The 24,089-nt window shown below is 43.3% G+C and overlaps 2 protein-coding genes across 3 annotated transcripts in view; one reads left to right on the forward strand and one right to left on the reverse strand.

The window, feature by feature from the left end:
- Positions 1-4,065, reverse strand: part of smchd1 (structural maintenance of chromosomes flexible hinge domain containing 1) — a 46,175-nt gene extending 42,110 nt beyond the window's left edge. The window contains exons 1-9 of the mRNA XM_071328983.1: positions 3,812-4,065; positions 3,358-3,433; positions 2,957-3,115; positions 2,628-2,710; positions 2,286-2,419; positions 1,728-1,842; positions 1,522-1,641; positions 1,191-1,357; positions 99-192 (exon numbers count right to left, since the gene is read on the reverse strand). Of these exons, the coding sequence (XP_071185084.1) occupies positions 99-192; positions 1,191-1,357; positions 1,522-1,641; positions 1,728-1,842; positions 2,286-2,419; positions 2,628-2,710; positions 2,957-3,115; positions 3,358-3,433; positions 3,812-4,021 (1,158 nt within the window). The 5' untranslated portion in view covers positions 4,022-4,065. The remainder of the gene's footprint in view (positions 1-98; positions 193-1,190; positions 1,358-1,521; positions 1,642-1,727; positions 1,843-2,285; positions 2,420-2,627; positions 2,711-2,956; positions 3,116-3,357; positions 3,434-3,811) is intronic.
- Positions 4,066-4,238: 173 nt separating this feature from the next.
- On the forward strand, positions 4,239-23,005 carry mettl4 (methyltransferase 4, N6-adenosine). 2 transcript variants are annotated; one of them, XM_071328997.1, is made up of 9 exons: positions 4,239-4,539; positions 4,852-4,918; positions 12,091-12,156; positions 12,250-12,610; positions 13,033-13,102; positions 13,228-13,402; positions 13,612-13,718; positions 14,732-14,823; positions 20,731-23,005. In XM_071328997.1, exons 1-9 carry the CDS (start codon positions 4,475-4,477, stop codon positions 20,949-20,951), a joined length of 1,224 nt encoding a protein of 407 aa, XP_071185098.1. In that variant the 5' UTR covers positions 4,239-4,474; the 3' UTR covers positions 20,952-23,005. The 2 variants fall into 2 exon arrangements, with proteins under 2 accessions (XP_071185098.1, XP_071185097.1); XM_071328996.1 differs by having other exon boundaries at positions 4,437-4,918.
- Positions 23,006-24,089: the final 1,084 nt, after the last annotated feature.

The following is a 24,089-nucleotide window of genomic DNA, read 5'->3' on the forward strand; positions in this document are numbered from 1 at the left end:
TTCAAAGATTGAATAGATGCTCTTGGATGACTATTGTCTGTAGTACTACCATAAAATAACATAATTACATGGTTATTTAAATACAATGACCATCTTACCTGAATGTCAATGTTGGAAACACAATCAGAGTTTCGGTAGGACGCTTTCATGTCATTCCCATTTAGGCCGTGAATGTAATAGTGATACAAGTGGCTGAAAACAAAGCAGATTGTAATTTCGATAATTTGTTAATGTCTTTCGAAGAGTAAAATCAAGAGGACAACAACCAATTGGATTGAAAGGTGGTGGTGGGCATTTGGGACGGTGCAGGTCAGGCGGTATCCCAATACTAGACCTCTAATTAATGAGACATGGTCTAAGGACACTCCATAATGAAAGCGTGCGAGATAAGTCATGGTCCAATGACTGTACCTGCTAGCAGCATGTGTCCCGCGTCCGAAGCTACATCCCTAATAGTCGGTAGATGGCTCCAATTGGAGAATCACTGTTTGCGTCGCCGAGCAGTTAACAAGAAACTATTAAAATCCAGTTTTTAGATTCCCCCTCCCCAAAACGACACCAAACATGGATTCTATGTTGGGTTCTCACTTTGCGTCTACACTGGTCTGTGTTTCATACCTGAGACAACGTGTGAGATAAATCATGGTCCAATGTCTATATCAGCTAGCAGCATGTGTCACGCGTCCGAACCTTCATCCATAAATCGGTAGATTGGAGAGTCGCCCTCTGCGTCGCCGAGCAGTGAACTATTAAGTCCAGTTTTTAGATGCTACCAAATCAACATCTAATATGGATCGCTATGGGTTGTTTTCTGTCTTCGCGTGCACACACTTTCTGTACTTCCAGTCTGGGGCAGCATGGTGCCCATATTGCGAGGCTGATTAACTAGACAAACAGGTATAAAACAGAACATAACATAGAATCCATGTTTGGTGTTGATTTGGGGAGGGGGAATCTAAAAACTGGATTTTAATAGTTTCTTGTTCACTGCTCGGCGACGCAAACAGCGATTCTCCAATTGGAGCCATCTACCGACTATTAGGGATGTAGCTTCGGACGCGGGACACATGCTGCTAGCAGGTACAGTCATTGGACCATGACTTCTCACACACTGTCTCTATGGAACGCCCTTAGACCATGTCTCATTAATTAAATAATATTGGAATAGTCAGGTGGGTGAGCAGACTCACGCCAGTTCTCTGGTCCACAGGTGGAAGTCCTGCTTGAGGAAGGTGATGTGTTCAGGCTGGACTCCCGTCACCACCACGGCCGTGAAGCTGTCCTTTCCCACCTCCTCAGCAATCAGCCCGTGGAGGAAGCGCTCCTCGTCGTCTCTCACGTGGGACGAGTCACCCATCTGTGGGGTGGAGGATTGAACATGGCTTTCATTACATAGAGGATGGCCACTGAGGGAAGGTTATAGCAGCTTGCCACCGATACTGACAGCTCAAAATGGATGGATTGAGGACACCTTTTGGGGACCACATCAACATTTTGAGTGATCTGGGAGTAATCCCTTACCTTCCGGTTTCTGATGAAACCACTGTAAATATCTTCTTTGTTCCGCTCCTTCCTCTCAAATTCTTCTTTTGAAATGATGAGTTCATGGATATCTGGGGAGCCCGCTGGTTTGGTGATCATCTTTAACAAAGACAGAGATATCAAGTCATATAGTAGCGCATCACAGTCCATTAGAGGAATATGGTATAACACAGAGGAACATTTACCCTGGTTGACTGTCCAATGTAGAACACTGCTTGTTTCCCTCCTACTCCAAAATATGATATATCACTGTTGAGACTGCGAGCGACTGGATCAGGGCGAACATACCCTGCGTGATCACTAGTGAGACAAACAGGATAATGACTGACGATAGATACATGGAAAGCACCAAAAACAAATTTCAAGTGTATACTTAATTATTTGGAAAGTGCATTTTAATATACATTTAATGGGAGTCATTTTTTATTTATTTAAAAAAGCAAGTCAGTTAAGAACAAATTCTTATTTTACAATGACGGCCTACCCTGGCCAAACCCTCCCCTAACCCAGACGACGCTGGGCCAATTGTACGCCGCCCTAGGGGACTCCCGATCACGGCCGGTTGCGACACAGCCCGGGATCGAACCAGGGTCTGTCGTGACGCCTCTAGCACTGAGATGCAGTGCCTTAGACCACTGCGCCACTCGGGAGAAGGGTCTGACCGCAATGTCTGATCGAGAGACCTGAACAGGTCAGATCTTGTGATGTGGAAAAACTCCTGGCCCTACTCTTGCTAAACCAACCTTGAAAACGTGCCGCTTTCCCTGCTGAATTTGGAGAGCCTGTACACAGCCCAGTTATTAAGCTGCTTGGAGGTCATGCCACAGCCATTGTCCATGATAACCACTGCATGTTTCCCCAAGGACTCATCAAACAGCTGGGGAAAGAGATGAGAAACAATCAACTACCTCTGTGTTCCATTCCATCAATACTGTAGGGGTGCAGAACACTTTATATGAAAACATCACAATACTTATTCATCACTTTCATTCAAGACCACAATAACGCATATGAGGTTTACAACTGTTAGAAAAATAAATAGGGAGAGGAATTTTTATTTATTTAAATTGACAGTAGTATCTCACCAATCGGATGTCTATGGTCCTCACTCCTGTGTTGTGCGATGTAGCTGACAGTGCATTGTCGATTAGTTCTGCAAAGGCATACGCTGTTGGGGGGGAAAAGCTTTAATTAACTATAGGACACTATAGGCCTTTTAACACCGCTTCTTCTGGAACATAATCAGCCCGGGCCAGTAACTTCAAAGCGTCACAGAGTAGAAAATTGGTCGCAAGTGCTGAGCATAGACATTTCATTTAGTGTGGTGCAGTGTGAACACGGCTAATGAATACAAACAGGACTGTAATATTGTTGGTTTGGGCTGGAGAAGGTACATTATTTCAGAGGCACTCACGTAAAGAATTCTGGCCCTCACTAGCGTAGTACTCATACATGCCACTCCGGACCAGTGTGTCATAGTGAGGGAGAAACACAATGTGTTCCTTAGTTGCCATGGGCAGGATCTGGTCCTCGGTCTGCAACAGGTGGAGAGTGTTTCCTTGTTGAAGTTCCTCTGAAAGAGATGACACATCAACAACATAACGTATTGTCACTCACCTCTTATTCCCCTTGTATGAAAGGTTTATTTGTGACCCAATGCCTGACTATTAGTATACCAAAAACATTTTTCACTGATTGATCCAAGCAACGTGCCTATTTTTTTAAATGATAAATTAAAAAGTTGGTGATGGGCATTTCACTTTGGCATTTCTTTCTAGCACTACACCAGGTAGCCCTGACTGGAATGTCACTTACCATATCTGTCAAAATCTATTCCTTTTCTGTCCGTTGTAGTCAAGACAAACGTTTCGTTGGAAGGAATGGCAAATTCCTAAGGCAGGGAACACATGGAAAATAGTTGTCATATCTGCAGAGTTAGATATACACGTTTTGATAATTTGGTGAATGGTTTAGATATTTTATTGACAACTTGTTTATAACACTTGCATATAACAAATACTAGCAAGCTATTAACAATTTTATTAAAACATTAAATTGGCAAATGACACCTATATTTTTGGATCAATACACTTCCCATGATCCGCCACCTAGCCAAGCTATCTGAATGAACAACTAGTTAATTGTCAATACTCGTGGGAACTCGTTAATTGTCAAGAGCCAGCTGTTGCCAATTTGCAAATCAAGCAGGCAGCTGTCTGGCTAACATATCTCTGGATAACTAACAACGTTAGCTAGCTAGCTACTGTACCTTCGATACAACTTGAAGGAAGTCGTTGAAGTCCAAGCCATTTATGTCCAGAACTCTCTCCATTGTGTCGTCTCTTTCCGGACGACAGTCGAATACTACCACACTTTTATGTGGTTTATCTGACCCGTTAACTCCATTTTTACTCTGTAAAATGTGTGTTCTATTGCTATTGGCAATAGCAGACGTTTTCACACCTTCCGACTCTGCCATGTTTCTTCTTCAGGTGAAAGAACTCGTGAGTATGCGCAATGTACTGCGCATCTAATGCGTGGGCTGGGTCGTCACTAGTTGTCGCAAAATCCTAAACCCCGCCTATTTCGACAATTTATTTTCACATTAACCCTAACCAAAATGCTAACATTATGCCTAACTATAAGATTCAATTTACACCAAAAATCTATTTCTGTTTTCATTATTTCTTTAGGATATGGCCAATTTCGACTTTGTGGCTGTGGAAACGCGCGCGCTGGGGTGTATTCATTGATTGAATTCCGTTGCAAAACGTTTGATCTGTTACTAGGAACCAAACGGAAGTAAACGAAATCGGCACCCGGGGTGTACGCCCCTGTGGTGTCCCTCGCCGTTTTCGTCCCGTTTAAGAAAGGATCGACGTAATGAATATGCCCCAGGTTTGGTGAATGTACGTGACGATAAACAAGCATCATGGCGGCGCACAGCAATAATGTCCAAGTAGAGAAAGTAGAAAACCCAGCAAAGAAAATAAATGTGTAAGTAACATTAGCAAACTAGTCACCTCCACAAGGTACGCTTATGGACACTCACGGCATGTGAAGATATCAAAGAGAGAGTAGTTTGCCAACCAGACTGGCTATGTCGATTGTGTTTAGAAATGCCAACGGGTGGCTGTTGGATGCTTGTTCACTTGTCGACAAGGGTGTCCAACTATGTAACGTTACTTCGGAGAGGAAAGCAGCCAGTGGAAAGTCGTATTTTAAATGTTATTTTAAACATGAGTGTTTCCAGATTTTAAAGTCTCACGTTAGTGTTAAATCAAGTTGTACTGTGACCACAAACGACAGTGCCGTCTCGAACGCAGCGCTACAGAGGAGTGAGAATAAAACTACAGTGGATTGTAAACCATCAAAGGTAAATTGGGCGGGGGGTCTGTTTCTTTATATGTACGCCAGGTCCGGTAGGTTACTTAATAAATATAAACCGTTACTAGTTACCTGTCCAAAATTGTAATCAGAAACGTAACTTTTGGATTACTTTAACTCAGTAACGTAATCTGATTACATTCAGTTACTTTTTGATTACTTCCCCCTTAAGAGGCATTAGAACAAGACAAATATATATGTTCCCAATTGAACCACATCTATTGCAGGATAAATCAATATTAAAGTTTACATAGCTGGCCATATATGGATGTTATGTTTTACTTTATGGGTTGGTTATGTAGGCTTCTTCTAACCAATTGCTTGCTACTACATAGACTAATATCTTTACATTAAAAAGCAGTCTATCAGAATTCCAGTCATTACAATAAATGTTATACCCCTTCATCTTAAAGAATAGGACTGGGAAAAATTGAAGTACTGTGCAGCCGTCTTCATCGACCTGGCCAAGGCTTTCGACTCTGTCAATCACTGTATTCTTATCGGCAGACTCAATAGCCTTGGTTTTTCTAATGACTGCCTCGCCTGGTTCACCAACTACTTTGCAGACAGAGTTCAGTGTGTCAAATCGGAGGGTATGTTGTCCGGACCTTTGGCAGTCTCTATGGCGGTACCACAGGGTTCAATTCTCGGGCCAACTCTTTTCTCGGTTTCTACGGGGGCGATTCCCTGATCCACATCTACGCAGACGACACCATTCTGTATACTTCTGGCCCTTCCTTGGACACTGTGCTAACTAACCTCCAAACGAGCTTCAATGCCATACAACACTCCTTCTGTGCCCTCCAACTGCTCTTAAACGTTAGTAAAACCAAATGCATGCTTTTCAGCCGTTCGCTGCCCGCACCCGCCCGCCCGACTAGCATCACCACCCTGGACGGTTCCGACCTAGAATATGTGGACAACTAAATATCTAGGTGTCTGGCTAGACTGTAAACTCTCCTTCCAGACTCATATTAAACATCTCCAATCCAAAATCAAATCTAGAATTGGCTTTCTATTTCGCAACAAAGCCTCTTAAACTCACACTGCCAAACTTACCCTAGTAAAACTGACTATCGATCCGATTCTCGACTTCGGAGATGTCATCTACAAAATAGCTTTCAATACTCTACTCAGCAAACTGGATGCAGTCTATCACAGTGCCATCCGTTTTGTTACCAAATCACCTTATACCACCCACCACTGCGACCTGTATGCTCTAGTCGGCTGGCCCTCACTACATATTCGCCGCCAGACCCACTGGCTCCAGGTCATCTGTAAGTCTATGCTAGGTAAAGCTCCGCCTTATCTCAGTTCACTGGTCACAATAACAACACCCACCCGTAGCACACGTTCCAACAGGTACAGTGGGGCAAAAAAGTATTTAGTCAGTCTCCAATTGTGCAAGTTCTCCCACTTAAAAAGATGAGAGGCCTGTAATTTTCATCATAGGTACACTTCAACTATGACAGACAAAATGAGAAAAAAAATCCAGAAAATCACATTGTAGGATTTTTTATGAATTTATTTGCAAATTATGGTGGAAAATAAGTTTTTGGTCAATAACAAAAGTTTATCTCAATACTTTGTTATATACCCTTTATTGGCAATGACAGAGGTCAAACGTTTTCTGTAAGTCTTCACAAGGTTTTCACACACTGTTGCTGGTATTTTGGCCCATTCCTCCATGCAGATCTCCTCTAGAGCAGTGATGTTTTGGGGCTGTTGCTGGGCAACACGGACTTTCAACTCCCTCCAAAGATTTTCTATGGGGTTGAGATCTGGAAACTGGCTAGGCCACTCCAGGACCTTGAAATGCTTCTTACGAAGCCACTCCTTCGTTGCCCGTGCGGTGTGTTTGGGATCATTGTCATGCTGAAAGACCCAGCCACGTTTCATCTTCAATGCCCTTGCTGATGGAAGGAGGTTTTCACTCAAAATCTCACGATACATGGCCCAATTCATTCTTTCCTTTACACAGATCAGTCGTCCTGGTCCCTTTGCAGAAAAACAGCCCCAAAGCATGATGTTTCCACCCCCATGCTTCACAGTAGGTATGGTGTTCTTTGGATGCAACTCAGCATTCTTTGTCCTCCAAACACAACGAGTTGAGTTTTTACCAAAAAGTTCTATTTTGGTTTCATCTGACCATATGACATTCTCCCAATCTTCTTCTGGATCATCCAAATGCTCTCTAGCAAACTTCAGACGGGCCTGGACATGTATTGGCTTAAGCAGGGGGACACGTCTTGCACTGCAGGATTTGAGTCCCTGGCGGCGTAGTGTGTTACTGATGGTAGGCTTTGTTACTTTGGTCCCAGCTCTCTGCAGGTCATTCACTAGGTCCCCCCGTGTGGTTCTGGGATTTTTGCTCACCGTTCTTGTGATCATTTTGACCCCACGCGGTGAGATCTTGCGTGGAGCCCCAGATCGAGGGAGATTATCAGTGGTCTTGTATGTCTTCCATTTCCTAATAATTGCTCCCACAGTTGATTTCTTCAAACCAAGCTGCTTACCTATTGCAGATTCAGTCTTCCCAGCCTGGTGCAGGTCTACAATTTTGTTTCTGGTGTCCTTTGACAGCTCTTTGGTCTTGGCCATAGTGGAGTTTGGAGTGTGACTGTTTGAGGTTGTGGACAGGTGTCTTTTATACTGATAACAAGTTCAAACAGGTGCCATTAATACAGGTAACGAGTGGAGGACAGAGGAGCCTCTTAAAGAATAAGTTACAGGTCTGTGAGAGCCAGAAATCTTGCTTGTTTGTTATTGACCAAATACTTATTTTCCACCATAATTTGCAAATAAATTCATTAAAAATCCTACAATGTGATTTCTAATTTTGTCTGTCATAGTTGAAGTGTACCTATGATGAAAATTACAGGCCTCTCTCATATTTTTAAGTGGGAGAACTTGCACAATTGGTGGCTGACTAAATACTTTTTTTGCCCCACTGTATATCTCACTGATCATCCCCAAAGCCAACACCTCATTTGGCCGCCTTTCCTTCCAGTTCTCTGCTGCCAGTGACTGGAACGAATTGCAAAAATCGCTGAAGTTGGAGACTTATTTCCCTCACCAACTTTAAACATCAACTATCTGAGCAGCTAACCGATTGCTGCAGCTGTACATAGTCCATCTGTAAATAGCCCACCCAATCTACCTACCTCATCCCCATACTGTTTTTATTTTATTTACTTTTCTGCTCTTTTGCACACCAGTATCTCTACTTGCACATCATCTGCTCATTTATCACTCCAGTGTTAATCTGCTAAATTGTAATTATTTGCTCCTATGGCCTATTTATTGCCTACCTCATGCCTTTTGCACACACTGTATATAGACTTTCTTTTTTCCACTGTGTCATTGACTTGTTTATTGTGTTATTGGCTTGTTTATTGTTTACTCCATGTGTAACTCTGTGTTGTTGTCTGTGTCACACTGCTTTGCTTTATCTTGGCCAGGTCGCAGTTGCAAATGCGAACTTGTTCTCAACTAGCCTACCTGGTTAAATAAAAGTAAAATAAAAAAGTATAGATTAACCAAATTGTTTTACCTGAGCATAACCCCAAAACTAAGGATGTATTAGCCAGCTCTACTCTGTTGTTTATGATTTTGCTGTCATGATTGGGATGATTGGGCTCATTGATTCGAGTTGAAAAAGAAATGCTGTGCTCATGGAATGGCATGCTTTGAGCACTACTGAAAAGTGCTATTTACATTTAAAAAATGAATGCGAAATGCTACGTTTGGTATATAGGCCTGTTAACTTTTTGTTGGTGATATCTTGATAATGTGCAGCTGTTTAAAGAGTAAATCCACAGATGAAACAATAACCAAAAGATGACCCCGCCTTTGTTGTGGTAAAAAGCTGAGGGATGGGCCTGGAGAAATGTAACCACTCTCAGATTAATAGACAGCGCTATGGATGCAAGGACTGACCATGATATCAAAAGTATTGTTTTAACATGATGTTATGAGGCTATACGGTGTTTGGTTACATTTACAATGTTTACAAACATTGGAGAAAAACAAGTTTATATTTTGGGGTTCTCATGGAGTGTGACAGTTGAACTAAGCTCATGAGGCATTTATAAGTTATATTCTTCAAGTGTGTGTGTGTGGTGTGTGTGTGCATTTTTCACTGGCTGCCCACTGGTTTCAAAATCAATGATTGATAGGCAGCTTAAACTTATTGAATTCAAACATTATTGCGTTCAAACAGCTTTCCACAATCCGTAAGGTGCAAATAGCTACATGAGAGAGCAGCAGTGTGAGTCACATCAATGCACTATGTAGATATCAATAATAAGTGATATCTGATTACAGTTACCGTTTTTATTAATCTCTTACATGTAATCCGTTACTCCCCAACCATGTATGTATGTATGTATGTATGTCTCAAATCAAATGTTATTTGTCACATTTATTATATTTTTAGCCTGCCTTTATAACTGCGACCTGGTCAAGATAAAGCAAAGCAGTGTGACACAAACAACAACACATAGTCACACATGGAATAAACAAACATACAGTCAATAACACAATAGCGAAAAAAAGTATATATACAGTGTGTGCAAATGAGGTAAGATAAGGGAGGTAAGGCAATATATAGGCCGTAGTGGCGAAATAATTACAATTTAGAAATTAAACTCTGGAGTGATAGATGTGTAGAATATGAATGTGCAAGTAGAGATACTGGGGTGCAAATTAGCAAAAAAATATATAACAGTATGGGGATGAGGTAGTTGGATGGGCTATTTACAGATGGGCGATGTACAGGTGCAGTGATATGTGAGCTGCTCTGACAGCTGGAGCTTAAAGTTAGTGAGGGAGATATGGGTCTCCAGCTTCAGTGATTTTTGATATTTGTTCCAGTCATTGGCAGCAGAGAACTGGAAGGAAAGGTGGCCAAAGGAGGAATTGGCTTTGGGGGGGACCAGTGAAATATACCTGCTGGGGCGCGTGCTACGGGTGGGTGCTGCAATAGTGACCAGTGAGCTGAGATAAGGTGGGGCTTTACCTAGCAAAGACTTATAGATGACCTGGAGCCAGTGGGTTTGGCGACGAATATGAAGCGAGGGCCAGCCAACGAGAGCATACAGGTCGCAGTGGTTGGTAGTATATGGGGCTTTGGTAACAAAACGGATGGCACTGTGATAGACTGCATCCAGTTTGAGAAGTGATGCTGGGCGGGCGGGCGGGCATGTGCAGGCAGCGATTGGTTGAAGACCATGCATTTAGTTTTACTTGCATTTAAGAGCAGTTGGAAGCCACAGAAGGAGAGTTTATGGCATTGAAGCTTGTCTGGAGGGTAGTTAACACATTGTCCAAAGAAGGGCCAGATGTATACAGAATGGTGTCGTCTCTGTAGAGGTGGATCAGAGAATCACCAGCAGCAAGAGCGACATCATTGATGTATACCGAGAAAAGAGTCGGTCCGAGAATTGAACCCTGTGGCACCCCCATAGAGACTGCCAGAGGTCTGGACAATAGGCCCTCCGATTTGACGCACTGAACTCTGTCTGAGAAGTAGTTGGTGAACCAGGTGAGGCAGTCATTGCGAGGCTGAGTCTGCTGATAAGAATGTGGTGATTGACAGAGTCTAAAGCCTTGGCCAGGTCGATGAATACAGCTGCACAGGTGTAGACCTTACAGTAAAATGCTTACAAGACCTTAACCAACAATGCAGTTTTAAGAAAAATTGTGTCAAAGTATTTACTAAAAAAACTGAAGTTTAAAAAAATGTACAAAAAAAAGAGCAGTAGAAGAAAAAAAAATTGTTGTTGAGAGCAACAATAAAATAACAGTAATGAGGCTATATAGAGGGGGTACCGGTACAGTCAATGTGCTGGGGTACAGGATAGCGAAGGTAATTGAGGTCATATGTACGGTACCAGTCAAAAGTTTGGACATACGGCCTCCCGGGTGGCGCAGTGGTCTAAGGCGCTAGCTGTGCCACCAGAGACTCTGGGTTTGAGCCCAGGCTCTGTCGCAGCCAGCCGCGACCGGGAGGTCCATGGTGCGACGCACAATTGGCCTAGCGTCGTCCGGGTTAGGAAGGGTTTGGCCGGTAGGGATATCCTTGTCTCATCGCGCACCAGCGATTCCTGTGGCGCGGGCTGGGCGCAGTGCACGCCGACCAAGTCGCTATGTGTACAGTGTTTCCTCCGACACATTGGTGCGGCTGGTTTCCGGGTTGGATGCGTGCTGTGTTAAGAAGCAGTGTGGCTTGGTTGGGTTGTGTTTCGGAGGACGCATGGCTCTCGACCTTCGTCTCTCCCGAGCTCGTACGGGTGTTGTAGCGATGAGACAAGACAGTAACTACTAACAATTGGATACCACGAAATTGTTGAGAAAAAGGGGGTACAATTTTTATTTATTTTTTAAATAAAGTTTGGACACACCTACTCATTCAAGGGTGTTTCTTTATTTTTAGTAATTTCTACGTTGTAGAATAATAGTGAAGACATCAAAACTATGAAAACACATGGAATCATGTAGTAACCAAAAAACTGTTAAACAAATCAAAATATATTTTAGATTCTTCAAAGTAGCCACCCTTTGCCTTGATGACAGCTTTGCACACTCTTGGCATTCTCTCAACCAGCTTCACCTGGAATGCTTTTCCAACAGTCTTGAAGCAGTTCCTACATGCTGATCACTTGGCTGCTTTTCCTTCACTCTGCAGTCCAACTCAATTGGATTGAGGTCGGGTGATTGTGGAGGCCAGGTCAGCTGACGCAGCACTCCATCACTCTCCTTCTTGGTCAAATAGCCCTTAACAGCCAGGAGTTGTGTTGGGTCATTGTCCTGTTGAAAATCAAATTATATTTCCACTACGCACAAACCAGAAGGGATGGTGTATCGCTGCAGAATGCTGTGGTAGCCATGCTGGTTAAGTGTGCCTTGAATTCTAAATAAATCCGTGTCACCAGCAAAGCACCATCACACCTCCTCCTCCATGCAAATGCAAATAGTCCGGGTAGCCAATTGATTAGCTGTTCAGGAGTCTTATGGCTTGGGGGTAGAAGCTGTTAAGAAGTCTTTTGGACCTAGACTTGGCTAGACATGTCTGGAGAGTGGGGCTAACTTGCCAGGTAATATCACTGGGAAACGCCTTTGTTTTAACCACAGATCTTTTGATTTATTCAAATCCCACAGAAAAGAAAACGAAAACGCAATGATCTGAACCAAGGAGAAATTGATTCACTGGCCTTCCACCACAAGGTAATCTTATATGTTTACCATTACTTAGTTTACCCATTACCATTACTCAGACTTTTTATTGTTGACCACTGCTTATCATTGTGTTATGACCAGATCAGGTCTGCCATTTTGGAGGGGACCAAATCCATAGTGGATGCTGGGCTCTCCTGTGAGTACCTGAGTGAGGTCAACGATGCTCGGGAGGATCCCCTGCCTTCCCAGGAATGCAACCTGGCAGCCTTGTGTGACATGGCTAAAGAGCTCCCTCTAGTGACTGAACATGGAGAGGACCCAGTTCAGTTCATTGAGTCTGAGGATGGCTGTAGTACAACACACCTTGACCTGTTCACGCGGATCACAGAGAATCGTATGGACTTTGCCATGGAGGTGACGCTGATGGGAGAGAAATACATTATCCCACCACGATGTGCCTTCCTGCTCTCTGATTTTGCCAGAATGCAGCCCCTGGTTGGCTGTGAGTGTACAAAACCCGATCATGATAAAGAGCTTGCATTTGCTGATTTTATGTTTTGTCAGTGCAGAAATACATTATCTTTATAAATCTCTTAAACTCTCAAAAAATGTTTTGAGGAATCGAGTGGAGAGAAGGCAATGCTTTAGTGAACTAAATAAGGATCCTCTCTGCCTGTGTATGCTTAATGTCTTAGAACAGGGTTTCCCAAACTCGGTCCTGCCCCCCCCCCCCCCCCCCCCCCAGTGAAGGTTTTGGTTTTTCATCGAGCATTACACAGCTGATTCAGATAATCAAAGCTTGATGTTGAGTTGATCATTTGAATCGTGTGTAGTGCTAGGGCAAAAAAACTAAATGTGCACCCAGAAGGGGCCCCAGGACCTAGTTTGGGGAAACCCTGTCTTAGAAAACTGATTATTTTGCAGATGGAAAGTTTTTCGACCTCATTGTCCTGGATCCTCCTTGGGAAAACAAGTCTGTCAAAAGGAGTGGCAGGTTAGCTTAAGTTGCATTATTTTGAAGTGTGATTTTATTCCAAGCGACATCCACTGCAATGTATGTCTCTGCGAACCTCTTATTCTGTTTTGACCATATTGTGCATTTCTCCTGCTGACCTCTAGGTATAGCTTTCTGCCCTCCTCCCAGCTCAAACGGCTCCCTGTCCCACTGCTGGCCTCCACAGGCTGTGTGGTGGTCACCTGGGTGACCAACAGGCCCAGCCACCTGCGCTTCGTCAGGGACGAGCTGTACCCACACTGGGGCGTGGAGGTGCTGGCAGAGTGGTTCTGGGTCAAGGTAGAACACAAAGGAACCTAGAATTGATCAAAGTCATTATAATTGTTATATATTTGTTTAGTTTAAATGACACTACTAAATGGTGATAGTAAAAGTGGTCATGTTTCATCTAGGACCTCTAATGTTGAGTTTGCTTCTGAAATTAGCTATATGATCTTTATGAACGTAAGCATTTTTCTCTGATGTATTGTCTACGTTTTCGCCCTCAGGTCACCAGGTCAGGGGAATATGTGTTTCCACTGGACTCTCTGCATAAGAAGCCTTACGAGGTGTTGGTACTTGGTCGATATCGTGGGTGCGGACACCACTCACACAGGTGTGACAAAATAAAAATGTTATTCCATTGTATTTTTTTTTACCCCTTTTTCTCCCCAATTTCATGTTATCCAATTGGTAGTTACAGTCTTGTCCATCGCTGCAACTCCCGTAAGGACTCGGGAGAGGCGAAGGTCGAGAGCCATGCGTCCTCCGAAACACAACCCAACCAAGCCGCACTGAAGCCAGCCGCAGCAATGTGTCGGAGGAAACACTGTACACCTGGCGACCGTGTCAGCGTGCACTGCCTGCCACAGGAGTCGCTAGTGCGCGATGGGACAAAAACATCACTGCCGGCCAAACCCTCACCTAAACCGGACGACGCTGGGCCAATTGTGCGCCGCCCCATGGGTCTCCCGGTCGCGGCCGGCTGCGACAAATCCTGGACTCGAACCCAGAATCTCTAGTGGCACAGCTAGCACTGCGATTCAGTGCCTTAGACCACTGTGCCACTCGGGAGGCTACATTTTTTTACATGAATTGCTTAAAGGCCCGGTGCAGTCAAAAACGGGATTTTATATATGCAGTATTTCCACACCAAGGTTGGAATAATACGGTGAAATTGTGAAAATTATGTTAATGCCCTTTTAGCGTAAGAGCTATTTGAAAAGACCCACTGAAATTTCTGCCTGTTTTGGTGGAACTGAGTTTAGTTATGTCAGGTGACATCACCAGGTGGTAAATTAGTTAATAGACCAATAAGAAAGAGTTACAAACCTCTCTGCCAATAACAGTTTTCAGTTTTCCCCTCTACTAAAACCATTCCCAGACAGTCTTAGCAAAATTCTTGCTTGAGATATTGCTCTTTTGCTAAGAAGCTATTTTTGTTTCTTTTTGACCATTTAAATTAAAAACAATCACTGTAAGGTACTTAATTGTTACCCAGAAATGATTTAACATTGAGATAAAAATGGCTGTATTGGACCTTTTTTAAGTCTCCTGTGTATTTTCTTTCATTACTGGAACGTTCGATCTCCTCCAAAACATGACGCGCTTTCTCCATCTCCTTTACAGCTCTCTGAGGAAGACAGAGCTCCCTATGGAGGAGCAGCGTGTGATCGTCAGTGTCCCATCGGCCCTACACTCCCATAAACCTTCACTCTCAGGTCAGTATTCCCAGCACGTCCTGGTTCCACCAACAGCGTCATAAGTATGTCAGCGTCATAAGAACGTAATGTGGTAGCCAAGTGCGTAGGAATGAATGAATACAGTTCCAGTAATGAAATTCATAATTGGAGAAATGATTGAACTGAATAGTTTCACCACTAGAGGGCAATACTGTGACGTAAGTGTCCGCGATTGCTGTGTTTTGACCTGGCTCTGTCAGTGCTCTGTTCTCACTGACTCACTCTCTGTCCCTCACTCACTAAAAGCACAGGACAATGCCTTGCTATTAAACGGAAGGACATCAGCTGCAGGGTTCGTGCTCTAACCTGTCCCAATGGCTAATTGTGACCCCAGTTTGTCACGATGTGCTGCGTTATGTCACACACCCAGTTTACAAATGCCTGATTGAGAACTTAAAACACCTCTGTAGTGTGGTTATCTGTACGGTCTGATTGGCCTTTGATTGTTAACAAGTCAAACCATTGCTCTGATCTGAACAATGTTGTTTAGAAAGCAATGATGAGACCTTGAAGACAATGAATATGTAGAGTGGGGCTCGACATCAACTCTCTGCTTCTTCAGGGAAAGCGATTTATGCGTGTTTTATTTACTTGGGGAGCAAGAGGAAGAGGTTTGTCAGTGCCCTGTCAGCTGAATATACAAGATGACTGGGAAAGTGGCAGGATATTGTGAGATTTAAATTCGTTATGACTGCATTGTGCTTTGTGACTATTGTGTTGAGAATATATTATGAGTCTCTTATTACGCTTTGTTTCACAGCGTTGTCTTTTCATTGTTACAAGTAATAAGTAATAGAACACACCGTATCTTTGCCTTGGGCAAGAGTTGCAGCAAAACAGTGTGATACTCAGGGAAAACTCCGACATGTGTAGACAAACTCCATACTATGGCGGGGGAAATATCGTTTTTTTCCCCCAGCCATGATTAATAAGTCCACAGTCAAACTCAAAGAGCACGCTATTTCACACTCGCCAAGTAACCCATCATCATTTGAGCCGCTGTCATTCCGAATTGTGTGTTTTGATATATCACTTTTTGGTGACGTCATCCCCTTCTCATCCCTGTCTCTGGCCTTCCAGCGAATCCCCCTCCAACCCCTCTGGGTAGCAGGGAGGCTGTGGTGGGCGTGGTAGAACGCAGTGCTGCTGGGATGAAATGTCAGAGGAGCTGGTCCCGCAGAGAGGTGCCACGGCACATTAACATAACCCGTGATAAAGAGGCATAGAGCGGACCTTTTCTGATCCTGAAAGGTTCTATCGACCCGTTGGCAAAAAGGAACATCCGGACGTGGGCATTAATGCTGAATATTCACTCTGGAGTACCCAGGGGCGGGAAAAGGATTTGGGCTGCTGTCCTTTTCTCACACCCCCTCTGGTGGATTCTTATGCAACAGCTTGAAATGGTGAATATCAAAAGTCTCTAAACCGCACCCCCTCTAAAACACGATGAAATCCTCTTCCTCAGTCACTGTTACCACAGGGCAATATCCATGTTAGGGGATTGGAGCACAAGTGGGGTATGCAGTCCCAAGTGTTTTGGATGTGCCAGGTCTGGAGGCAGTGGCCAACTCCTTACCCCTGACCTCAGTATGACATCACAGCATGGATGTCCTAAACAGAGGGCGGAGCGGAGAGCGACTCTGTGATCCGATAGCTCTCTATCCCCCCTCTTCCCCCAGTGATCCTGTTAGTGACATCAGACGCGTGTGTGTGTGTGTGTGTGTGTGGCTGCAGTAGGGACATAGAGGGACACCAACGCTCACTCCTCCTCAGAGATCCAAACACATCCTCGCCAGATGGCCGAAACGGCAGAAAAAAAGTGTTTATGCTCCTCAGAGTGTGAATAATCTGTTTGCTTTTAATTGTGGCTCCTAAAAACTTTGATCATTAGCTAAAGTTGAATATTTTCCTCCCAGCATTGTATTGTAATAAGCGGCTAATTGGCAGTGCCCTCCTCATGCCCGCCCAATTCACTGGCACCCAGCCAGCGTGTGTGAGATTCTAATTGACTTTTGAAAAGATGTGTGCTACTGTTTAAACTCAGAGAACCTGAGATATTGGTAAGTGATTTATATTTGTCCTATTTCACATGTAGAAGTGTGTGTGTGAATTGGAAATGTTTATTTTTTTGCATATCCCAACTCGACCCTGGAGCAATTAGGGGTACGTGCCTTGCTCAAGGGCACATTGACCGATTCTTAATCTTGTCGGCTCGGGGTTTCGATCTAGCAACATTTCGGTTACTGGCCCAACACTTTAACCACTAGGCTACCTGCTGTCCTGGGGAGGTGAGAAAGGCAGGGAAAATAACTTTACTCACTCACAGCTGGAGGTGCTGAGTAAGGTGATATACAGTGGGGAGAACAAGTATTTGATACACTGCCGATTTTGCAGGTTTTCCTACTTACAAAGCATGTAAAGGTCTGTAATTTTTATCATAGGTACACTTCAACTGTGAGAGACGGAATCCAGAAAATCACTTTGTATGATTTTTAAGTAATTAATTTGCATTTTATTGCATGACATAAGTATTTGATCACCTACCAACCAGTAAGAATTCTGGCTCTCACAGACCTGTTAGTTTTTCTTTAAGAATCCCTCCTGTTCTCCACTCATTACCTGTATTAACTGCACCAGTTTGAACTCGTTACCTGTATAAAAGACACCTGTCCACACACTCAATCAAACAGACTCCAACCTCTCCACAATGGCCAAGACCAGAGAGCTGTGTAAGGACATCAGGGATACAATTGTAGACCTGCACAAGGCTGGGATGGGCTACAGGACAATAGGCAAGCAGCTTGGTGAGAAGGCAACAACTGTTGGCACAATTATTCGAAAATGGAAGAAGTTCAAGATGACGGTCAATCACCCTCGGTCTGGGGCTCCATGCAAGATCTCACCTCGTGGGGCATCAATGATCATGAGGAAGGTGAGGGATGAGCCCAGAACTACACGGCAGGACCTGGTCAATGACCTGAAGAGCGCTGGGACCACAGTCTCAAAGAAAACCATTAGTAACACACTACGCCGTCATGGATTAAAATTCTGCAGCGCACGCAAGGTCCCCCTGCTCAAGCCAGTGCATGTCCAGGCCTGTCTGAAGTTTGCCAATGACCATCTGGATGATCCAGAGGTGGAATGGAAGAAGGTCATGTGGTCTGATGAGACAAAAATATAGCTTTTTGGTCTAAACTCCACTCGCCGTGTTTGGAGGAAGAAGAAGGATGAGTACAACCCCAAGAACATCCCAACCGTGAAGCATGGAGGTGGAAACATCATTATTTGGGGATGCTTTTCTGCAAAGGGGCCAGGAAGACTGCACCGTATTGAGAGGAGAATGGATGGGGCCATGTATCGCGAGATCTTGGCCAACAACCTCCTTCCCTCAGTAAGAGCATTGAAGATGGGTCGTGGCTGGGTCTTCCAGCATGACAACGACCCGAAACACACAGCCAGGGCACTAAGGAGTGCCCGTAAGAAGCATCTCAAGGTCCTGGAGTGGCCTAGCCAGTCTCCAGACCTGAACCCAATAGAAAATCTTTGGAGGGAGCTGAAAGTCCGTATTGCCCAGCGACAGCCCCGAAACCTGAAGGATCTGGAGAAGGTCTGTATGGAGGAGTGGGCCAAAATCCCTGCTGCAGTGTGTGCAAACCTGGTCAAGAACTACAGGAAACGTATGATCTCTGTAATTGCAAACAAAGGTTTCTGTACCAAATATTAAGTTCTGCCTTTCTGATGTATCAAATACTTATGTCATGCAATAAAATGCAAATTAATTACTTAATCATACAGTGTGATTTTCTGGATTTTTGTTTTAGATTCCACCTCTCACAGTTGAAGTGTACCTATGATAAAAATGACAGACCTCTACATGCTTTGTAAGTAGGAAAACCTGCAAAATCGGCAGTGTATCAAATACTTGTTCTCCCCACTGTATGTACAGTATTTTTACCACTTTTAGCCAGTGGTGTAAAGTACAAATGTTACAATACTTTAAAGTACTACTTAAGTAGTTTTGCGGGAGGTGTCTGTATTTTACATTTATATTTAAAAAAAACTTTTACTCTACTATATTCCTGAAGAAGATCTGTACTTTTTACTCCCATACATTTTCCCTGACACCCAAAAGTACTCGTTACATTTCGAATGCTCAGGCAGGACAGCAATATGGTCCAATTCACACACCTAGCAATATAACGAGTTGTCATTCCTACTGCCTCTGATCTGGTGGACTCCCTAAACACAAATACTGTGTTTGTAAATTATGTCTGCCCGTCTGTATGCAGATACAAAAATTATTATAATTGTGCCGTCTGGTTTGCGTAATATAAGTAATTTGATTTATAGCATTTACTCTTACTCAATTATGACAATTGAGTACTTTTACCACCACTGTACTTAAATACATTTAATACCAGAGATTTAAAAAAAAACTTTTATTCAAGTACTATTTTACTCAAGTATGACAATTGAGTACTTTTACCACCACTGTACTTAAATACATTTAATACCAGAGATTTAAAAAAAAACTTTTATTCAAGTACTATTTTACTCAAGTATGACAATTGAGTACACATTCCAACTGCTTTTACCAAACACTTTTATCCAAACCGACTTACAGTACAGTGAGAGAATCAATATTTGTGTTCCCTGTGAGACTTCAACCCTTGACCTTGGCGTTGCTAGGGCCGCGCACTTACCATCTGAGCCACACAGGACCGCACACACTGCAGCTTATTATTTGTGAGTGTTTGTGGTTTTATAACCTCCACTCACACAAAGTATTAATTCCCTGAAATACCTCACTTTCAAAATGAATGGGTTGAGATCAGGTGGGGCAGTAGAACAAGCGCTGTCATCAATACCCTGAACTTGGCTCTCCCAGGATCAGTTTGACAACCCAAACGGCACCCTAATGCTTATTTAGTGCACTACATTTGATGAGTCCCGGTGGAAAAGTAGTTCACTAAATACGGAATAGGTTGCCGTTTGGGATTTACACCGAATGTGCAGGGTCTAAACTCAAGGCAGCAGCATTGAGAGAAACATCACAAAGACTAAGTTGAGCCGCGAGGCAAGCCGCAAGTCTCACACCCCCTCTCTTGCCTTGAGTTTTTAGATAATTAGACCTTTTTATTCCCTCTCCAAACTTTGCGAGCTGAGTCACCAATCAGAGTGTTTCTTCTGTGTTAGTCTGTGAGCTTTTCATGTTTGGCCTTTCTCCCCCCACCCCCTAACTTTTTTCTTTCTGACATGTTTTGTAAGAGAGGTGTAGGCTGGGCAGGTTTAGGAGGGGGATTGAGGAGGGGGGGCTGGACGGACGGACGGGGGGGGTCTTAGACTCTGGGGTTTTGGCGCTCATTAACCTGCCTAGTGTAGAGTGAGTGGAGTGTGCGAGCGGGGCGTGAGCACGCATGTGAGCGAGCAGACAGCGGAGATGAAGTGAACCCTATCGGTCAGGAATGCTGTTCCTGGAAAGCCATTGTTGCCCAACTCAAGGACAGCCAGAACACCCCCATGCACGAATCCAGCATTCATTGGCAAGCCAGACATAAAGCCCCCACTCCCCCTTCTGCACCAACTAAATACCCCCATAGGCAGATCCTGCTCAGATTTGTAATTTCTATCAGAATAATCTATTATTTCTAATCTCCTCTGAGGACATCTAAAATGTCTTGAACTCCCCATCCTCTCCCTCTTCTTTATTGACAGATATTAGAATGTGAGATGGGGAGATAGAGGAGAGGAATAGAGTTCAGAAACTGAGTGACTGCACTGGGGATATAACCTGTGCCTCAAGGGGTACCTGCTGTCCGGAGGCGGCAGCACTACCAATAGACCAGCCCTAGGCGCCCTCTTCTATTTCTTTGTTTCCCTCCACAGAGGTGTTAAGGCCGTACGTGGGTGCCGACGCCCGGTGCCTGGAGCTGTTTGCCAGAAGCCTGCAGCCAGGATGGACCAGCTGGGGCAACGAGGTGATCAAGTTTCAGCATGTCAGTTATTACACCGTGGAGCCAACAGACGAGCCCACAGATACGGCTACAGGATCCTTACATGGAGAGTCCTCTCCTCACTTCTCTCTACCTCCTCCAACACCGGACTAATCATCACAGTTTAATAGCATACCGTTGAAGCTTTCCACATCAAAATCCCAATTTGTTTTCATAGTCAAGGAGCCCCTGAAATCTCTCTCCATCTCCTTTGATCTGTTATTTTCTTTCATTTGGGACTCTTGATTTGTGTTTCTGGGTCGTAGTATGTTGGGGGTGGTGAATCACAGAGCCCATGATGCGATGGAGGGGAGATGAAAGTGCATCGCTCCGGAGCTCAGATCAAGGTTGATGTTTTGAGCTGAAGCTAATAACCTATAGCTCTATGTTCGGTTCAGACACACAACTGTGTGTTACCTCAGAGCGGTGTGTTGTGCATTGATGATGGAGCTATGCTGGCACACTGTCTGGTTTAATAATTGTCAAAGTGTACGTACATGTTTTATAATGTGCTGAAATGTGTTGGGTAATGTGTATCCATTTAAATCCAAGAGTTGAATAAAGAAACCAAACTTTATTGTTTTGAGTTTTGTATCACTCGACCCAGCCATAAGATGCTCTGATTTTGTGAGGACATTTGCCCTGTCCCATTGTAGAGATATGATCTACCTTGCACCCTTTTTGATGTGTTTTTCTGAGTGCAATGGCTATTTCATGTGTCCCAAATGGCACCCTATTCCCTTTATAGAGCTCTGGTCAAAAGCACTGCTCTATATAGGGAATAGGGTGCCATTTGAAATGCACAATGCGGCTGTCGTCCAGGTTACAGAGAGAGACCACCAGCTCGACTGTGAGCCACGCCTGCCTCTGAGTCTGCCATTTGTATGTAGGAACCAAACAAAAATAACAGTACCTGAGCCATAAACCGTTAGATTACGTCATTCTCACACCATCCCTACCTACTAGTTTGGAAGGTGCCAAAACACACTACTTTATTTTTGCCACCTCTCACACCATCCATCCCTGGCTCACTTCCTCCCCTCCCCTGTGTGGCTGGGTAAGGTATGGGCAGGGTGGGGTGGGGCGGGGCTACTCTAATGGGCCTTTAGTTTCTCTGGGGGACTGTCACAGAGCCAGATGAGGATGAGTTACAGCCACTGCAGCACACAGCATAGCAAATCACTAACTAATGAATCCAGAACAGGATAATTTCCGCATTACACATTCTCTTTGTTTCATTCTCCCTTTCTCATTCTCCATCTCTTTCTTTCCCTCCTCTCACGACAGGAGGAAAACATGAATGAGAAACAGCAGAATGAGAGGTTAGATGTAATGTATTCCTGTCTGGGTAAAGAGGTAGACTCAGATATTGGACACTTATCACAGATTGAATTAAAGGAGTGTAGCGCTTTCTCATTAGTCTGCTCCCCAGGTGAGCACTTACTGATTTTATTCTTGTTATTGGGAGTTGTCAACTCCAAAATAATCCTGCATCCTTGAAACCCCCATGGAGATGTGGCAAAATAAATACCACATTTGGAAAACAAACTTCTTAGTAGATTCAAGGCTCGGGCTGTAATGTAGCTGGAATCATAGTTACAAAAACATGATTTAAACATTTCTGCCTTTGACAAAAAAAATGTGTCTTTCACAACTGTGTTTGCATCAGTTTCAAAGGCAGCCAATTAGTGTTGAATGTCTCAAAGCATTGGTGTTGTAATGTTTGGAAAATATACTTGTGAAGGAGTGGCCTTCACTAAAGACATTCATTTTCAAAAAGTATTTATACAGCAAGTTCTGTTTATGTCCTTAATTTATTCAGTCATTTACCACACATTCTAGTTACTAGAGCTTTCCCTCATTTCCAACCAATTGCAGTCAGTCGTGTTCATTGTTAAGTGTTTCTTGTCTTCTATTGGTCCAGCGATGGAAGTGGCTAATTGACACAGGTGTTCCAGTTCAGTAATTAGGTCTTGCCATGCTGAATGTCTTTTAACTAGGGTGAGCCACAGCTGTTTTTTACCTGCCAGTTTGTATGTTTTACAGTTACTACAGTTTTAAATCAATTTGAAGGGATAATTTGAAGGGAAAACCATGAAATTCCTGTCAATTTGGGGAAAGCCTATGTTTTATTAGTGGGTTAAATAAAAATTTACCCCATGATTGAACTTCTAACTGGTCCGTTTGTGAAATCAGAAAATTGTGTAAGAACGCATCATAGGTACATGGTTCTCGTCACTGGAGATAGTGTGATGTTCATTCAGAATTATGTCCCTGTAATTGAGGATTATTTCCACTCAGTTTGCGATTCACCTGTGTCAATTGAAGAAATTAGAGAGGCTCTGAATTCAATGAAAAAAGGGAAATCACCTGGCCCTGATGGCCTCAGTTGAATTCTATAGACAGTTTTGGGAGTTACTAGAAGACCCAATTTTCAATATGTTTCAAGATTGCATTAAAAATGGGGAAATGGTCTCCACTATGAAACAGGGCCTTATTACATTGATTCCGAAGCCCGATAAAGACCCTTCTCTCATTCACAATTGGAGACCAATTACTTTAATAAATGTTGATTACAAATTGATTGCGCTGGTTTATGCCAAAAGATTAAAGAAAGGAATAGATACCATTATAAATGAGACTCAAACAGAATTTATGAAGGGCCGTCACATAAGCTCTAACATTCGTTTAGTCTTGGACCTTATAGATTATTCAGATGCAATTGACTCAGATGCGGTTGTCCTATTTTTGGACTTCTGTAAAGCCTTTGACACAATTGAACATTAATTTCTCTTTAGGTCTCTTAAACTTTTTGGATTTGGTGAACATTTTATTAAAGTAATTTGCATGTTTTACAAAGATATAAATAGTTCAGTGCTACTAAACCTTAATATATCCAAAAGATTCAGTATCAACAGAAGTGTACGACAGGGATGCCCAATTTCGCCATTCTTATTCATTTTGGTTGTGGAACTTCTATCTCTAGATATTCTGAATAATGCAAATTTGTATGGCTTAACCATTTTTAACAAAGAAATCAAAATCTCCCAACTGGCTGATGATACTACTCTTTTCTTAAGAGACAAAGACCAGGTCGCCCATGCCCGTAATGCTATAACTGCATTTTCTATTGAATCAGGATTAATGCTGAATGTTTCTAAATGTGAAATCTTATGTTTATTTGACTCTGATGATAAAGAAATAGAAAATATTCCTGTAAAGAACTGTGTTAAATATTTAAGAATACATCTA

This window comes from Salvelinus alpinus, chromosome 10 (assembly GCF_045679555.1).
Source record: "Salvelinus alpinus chromosome 10, SLU_Salpinus.1, whole genome shotgun sequence".
In the NCBI taxonomy this organism is placed as follows: domain Eukaryota; kingdom Metazoa; phylum Chordata; class Actinopteri; order Salmoniformes; family Salmonidae; genus Salvelinus; species Salvelinus alpinus.

Coding starts and splice junctions, on each gene's coding strand:
- mettl4 (XM_071328996.1), top strand. CDS start 4,643: ATGTCGATTGTGTTTAGAAATGCCAACGGGTGGCTGTTGGATGCTTGT. Junction 12,611..13,032: donor AATGCAGCCCCTGGTTGGCT/GTGAGTGTACAA, acceptor ATTATTTTGCAG/ATGGAAAGTTTTTCGACCTC. Junction 13,403..13,611: donor CAGAGTGGTTCTGGGTCAAG/GTAGAACACAAA, acceptor TTTCGCCCTCAG/GTCACCAGGTCAGGGGAATA.